General features: G+C 41.9%; 1 protein-coding gene across 1 annotated transcript; it reads left to right on the forward strand.

Moving 5' to 3' along the window:
• Window positions 1-675: 675 nt before the first annotated feature.
• LOC112246874 (lysM and putative peptidoglycan-binding domain-containing protein 3) lies at window positions 676-5,063 on the forward strand. The gene is made up of 3 exons (XM_024415468.2): window positions 676-834; window positions 3,076-3,347; window positions 3,480-5,063. The coding sequence occupies exons 2-3, from the start codon at window positions 3,084-3,086 to the stop codon at window positions 4,155-4,157; spliced, it is 942 nt and encodes a 313-aa protein (XP_024271236.1). The 5' UTR covers window positions 676-834; window positions 3,076-3,083; the 3' UTR covers window positions 4,158-5,063.
• The last annotated feature ends 239 nt before the right edge of the window (window positions 5,064-5,302 follow it).

Below are 5,302 nucleotides of genomic sequence, written 5' to 3' on the forward strand. Positions count from 1 at the left end.
TTAGTAATTTATTTTTTTTAAATCTAAAAACATAATTCCACTTTGACATTATGGGGTATTGTGTGTAGGCCAGTGACACATCTCCATTTAATCCATTTTAAATTCAGGGCATAACACAACAAAATGTGGAAAAAGTCACAGGGTATTAAAACGTTCTGAAGTATTTGTGTGGCTCAGTTTGCAGAGCATGGTGCTTGCAATGCCAGGGTTGTGGGTTTGATTCCAACTGGAGACCAGTGTGAAAGATGTATGCTCTGGATAAGAGTGTCTACTAAAATGTAAATTAAGGACAATGTAATTATGCCCCCAATGCAATTTTGAATTCAAGTACATCCACAATGTGATTTCAAAGGATTTTTAATTAGCTTATAATTGTAACATTCCAACCTTGTTTAACATTAATCTAGTTCAATTGTTGCATGTTTTCACTATCTATATCCGTTTGCTACCGAGTAGCGCAGCGGTCTAAGGCACAGCATCTCAGTACTCACTACTGACCCTAGTTTGATTCCAGGCTGCATCACAACCGGCCATGATTGGGAGTCCCATAGGGCGGCGCACAATTAACCCAGTGTCGTCCAGGTTAGGTCGTCATTGTAAATAAGAATTTGTTCTTTTAACTGACTTGCCTAGTTAAATATAAGTAAATACAATTGCATCCGTTTCAATGGGGGACTTTTATTTTTTAAGGCTAACTGCCGATTACACAATTGTTGCTCACGACACGCTGGTGGCGTTCATTTGTTTCGCTAGTAGCCAATTATGTATTTGATAGTAGCCAGAGGAAGAATGGAAATGGCTTAGGTCGTCGAAGAACGTTGCTCATGTTTTCAGGTAAATAAACTATTGGTGCTTCGTGACTTTTTAATTCGCTAAATGTAACACGAACCTTTCCACGCGACAATAATCGTCAATGTACTATAGATAGCTATCTAACTAAGGCACGTTAACTGAAAAAAAAAAAAAAATGGGTAGAGATGCTAACACAGGTTAGCTAGCCCTCCTTTAGTTGCCAGCCAAGCTAACTAGCTTAGCGTTAGTTAGGGATTTGGCACCTGCCCCAATCAGTTGGGTTACAAAGTGATCGGTTGCTTGCGTTTTAGGTGTAGATAGCGTTAGTTTATCGTGAGAACACAATCGCTAGCTTGCTAGTTGTTTGCCCGCATAGTGTTAGTTTACGATTAGCCAGTGCGGTATCTCCGTGCTCCTGTATAAATTGGCATAAATTATTAGTGAAAGTGAATTACTTCTTCTTACTGCTTCTTTCGCATGACAGTTATTAGTGGTGAGGAGTCTACCGGAAAACGATTGCACTATTAATTCCATGTTAAGGGTTAAGGGTTCACGCAAACATAATTTTAAACTTTGATTTACTATTGACAGATACAACTGATTTCGGGATTGTATATCCATTCGCTCTCCTTTAAATATATGTCGTCTGGTTTTATTCCTTTTGTCACCGAATTGTTTAATCAAACTTTTCGCTGCCAGCTTCTGATATCTAAAAACGAGTCTCTTGAATTAGACGAGAGCGCACTAGGCCAGAGCTAATTTGCCCCGGGTTTCAAGTCGTGGTTAGACTCAACCAGAAAACAGAAGTTTTTATGCACTGATACCAGGAGATGACAGCGACACGTTTGAATAAACAATACAGAGACAAACAAAGCAGCTAATTGCGATTCATAATACATACAATACACGATTACTTGTATTTAAGGAAAACGAATCGATTCAACTTCTATCAAAATAATACCAGAAGGAGATTTTTTTGTTGTGCATTTTGGCTAACTCTAAACCAGTTTCCTAACCTGCTACGAAAAGTCCAATCTGACGTTAATTTGACAAATGCTGGATCCCTTCCAGCCATGATCTGGTTTCCCTTGGCTAAACTAGCTGGCTTGCAGAATTACGCTAGTTTTCGTCCTCATTGCCAAACTTCATATACTGTACCCTCAACTTCAAAACTCCTTTGCTATTTAGAATGAAACTTAAAAAATATTTTACTTTGTTGAATAGTTGTGACTGTGTTGAGACGACTGTGGTGAAATATATTATTGCTACTTAACGCAGATCCAAGTTCAGTTTTGAGATCCACCGGCGTCATTGGTGTAGGGTTAGCTGGACGATTCTGACTGGTCTTGGAACTGTGACAACAGGCAGCCTCTCCCCGCCTGGCTCGATGGGATATGTAGTGATTTTGCCAACACAGCCAGATATGTTCCCAGTCTTGTACCCTTAACTATCATATTGTACCAATGTTTGTCCTCTGTAGTTGCGTGACTTTCTTTGTTTGCTGAAATATATACTTTTTCAATAAATGTTAATCAAATACAACCACTGACTGTTTGCTTGTTGATGTTGCTCTAAGATGACAATTAGGTGCAAATTTGCATGTGCCAATTGAATCTCAACAAGGAAACCAAAGTATTGACCTTGGGCGAATCAATGTACTCCGAGTTGGATTCCAAAGCCTGGTCTCTGCTCCACTCCGTTGGTGAAGTTCATCAGAAACTGCCTTCACCATGGAGTGGAATTCAGTCGGCTACATCAGTAGCAGACGTTCCTCTCTGAATGTCAAATGGAAAACAACGGCTACATTAGCTAGCCACAGATTATATAAACTAGGACCTTGATTACATTGCAGTCCCTGGGGTATCTATCTTATCAGTCAGTATTACTGGTTGAACGTACAAGATAGGTGCAGTGGACTTTAGCTAGTCAGTTAAGTTTAATCACCCCTCTGAAGATCCAAGAGTTGGACTAAATGCTCTGCGCCTCACATACTAGAGGCTTCAAAACGTGCCAATGCATGCTATATTGAAAGTAATGTGTAGGCTAGCTGCAGCTTTCAAAACAAGCTGAAACCTGACAAACATGGTTTACTCCTTTATTGAAAAAACTGACAGCTGTTGACAGTGATGCCAATATTCCCTGTACATCTTTGAAAATCTGGAAATTTCCTTTGGGAAATATCAAACAGGTGAAATTTGACTTCAACCTCATACATTGGGTATCATTTTTAATGACACAACTCTTGTGTAGCTTTCAATTACAATGTCTTGCTCCTCTGTTTAGAGTGAAAAATGACTGGGAGAAGCCCGCACTATGGTTTCCAGTCGGCCACGACGGTGCAGCCTGCCAATGGAGGACACGCCTACCTATTTGGGAACAGCTCTGAGAATGATCTCTCGGAGGAGGATGGTGAGAGCTACGAACTACGCTCCCGAGGCCGGGACAGGCTGCGCAGGAGCACCTCCAGGGAGAAGTTGGACGACATTGTCCACCTGGTCCGAGACATCAAAGAAGGGGACACTCTGAATAGCTTCTCGCTGCAGTACCACTGCTCAGTAAGTCAACCTTAATACCTGTCTTACTCTCTAATGACGAAGCCCTTACAGACAGACCAGCTTGGACTTTTCACACAACTTTTTTTGCTACCCAAGTAAAGTGAAATCCTTTGTTTTGTCTGTGTGCCGTAGGTGGCAGACATCAAGAGGGCCAACAACCTGTTGACAGAGCAGGACTTCTTTGCGCTGAGATCCATCAAGATCCCTGTGAAACGCTTCAGCGTGCTGACAGAGACTCACAGCATCGCGCCTCTCAAATCTGCCTCCCCCACAGGCCTCCGACGTTTCCCCCAGCCCCCTATCTCTACGGAGATCTCCACAGACTCCTCCTCATCCACAGACAGCGTGGGCAGCTTCCTGCAGGAGAAGGACAAAGACATCGAGCTGCTAGTCAAGTCTACCGGCACCTCCAGAAGCAGCCTGAATGAGGTGGTCTCCTCCCTGACCCTCCAGCAGCCCTTACTACTGGGGGATTCTGACTTCAAGCCTGTCTTCAGGAAGGACCCCTACCATGGGGCGGACTGGGGCATGAGGTGGTGGACGGCGGTGGCCATCATGGTGGTGGTTGTCATTGTCACACCAGTGTTCTACCTGTTGTATTATGAGGTGCTGATGAAGGCGGACGTTAGCCACCACACCACCACGCCGTCGACCAATCCTAAGGGCATGCAGCATGCCCAGATTCCTGAGCCTGTGGAAGTCAATGGAAAGCCCAACTCAGGACCTCAGGCTGGAAACATACCCAAACCAAACTCACAGAGACACAATGAGGTGGATGACCACCCAGGCCCTAAGAAAGAGAAAACGTAGTGAGGGATTTAGACAAACTGCAGGAGCTGGAGGTATCTGAGCAGTTGTGAAAAAGTGATTATCCAAGCTCTGAGAATCACTTTATAGGGAACAGAATCCATTGGGAAATTATAAGGGGGAAATGAGGACAATCTGTTGAATTGTTTCAGTGGACATGCAGTATGTACGTTTTTAAAACATGTTTTTAAAGCAAGTTTTTTTTTTTGCACAGTGGGACCCAACTGCTTATTCTGCCCCTCTTGTCAGCTGATGAGACTAGTTCCACCATAACACTGTCTGAAGTGGGGTTTGTTCTTGGTCAAAACAGTACTGATTGCTGCCACTTGTCACTTAAAATAAGTAATTTATCTGTGCAATATTAGTCTTATTCCAACATCAGTATTGAAGTTAGTCTAAAATGTGATGCAAATTTTCTTGAACATTGTTTTGATATTTTTGCTTGTCTTGGAAGAACTGTGTTGGGAGTCCCACAACTTTCATTTCTACTAAGGGCAAGGGTGACGAAACGGGAAATGCACAATGTTGCCCAACACTAGCTAGGTATATTCCAGTGAAATGTTATATTTATAAACTGGTTGCCAATGTAATTAGAGCAGTAAAAATACATGTTTAGTCATACCCGTGGTATACGTCTGATATACTACAGCTTTCAGCCAATCAGCATTCAGGGCTCAAACCACCCAGTTTATAATGTAGTTTATTTTCCTCATCACTAGTGTTATGAACAGTATGTGCCTTCAACCTGTGGAACACTATGGCTGCATAGACACAGGCAGCCCAATTATTATTTTTTCCAAATATTGGTCCAATTTATGAAAAACAAACTCCAGAATTTGGCTGCTCGTGTAAATGCAGCCTTACAGGCTGAAAAGAAAGTATATTTTGAATAAATTATTGATGCTCAGACTTGAGTGTGTTCATGTTGGTTTTTGTTTTGTATAATTCTCATTTTGTTTATACAAAGATCTACATATTCTAATGCAAACTCACTTCCACCACACACGTCTTGATGATTCTCTCATCGTGCGTATAGTTTCACCAAACAAAATGTGTTAACTTGCTGACAGTGTTCGTCATATAGCCAATGGCTATTTGGTAAAAGATCAACCATAACTTTCAGGAAAAACATACATTTGGAAGAATGA

Source organism: Oncorhynchus tshawytscha, linkage group LG04 (genome assembly GCF_018296145.1).
Source record: "Oncorhynchus tshawytscha isolate Ot180627B linkage group LG04, Otsh_v2.0, whole genome shotgun sequence".
NCBI lineage: Eukaryota > Metazoa > Chordata > Actinopteri > Salmoniformes > Salmonidae > Oncorhynchus > Oncorhynchus tshawytscha.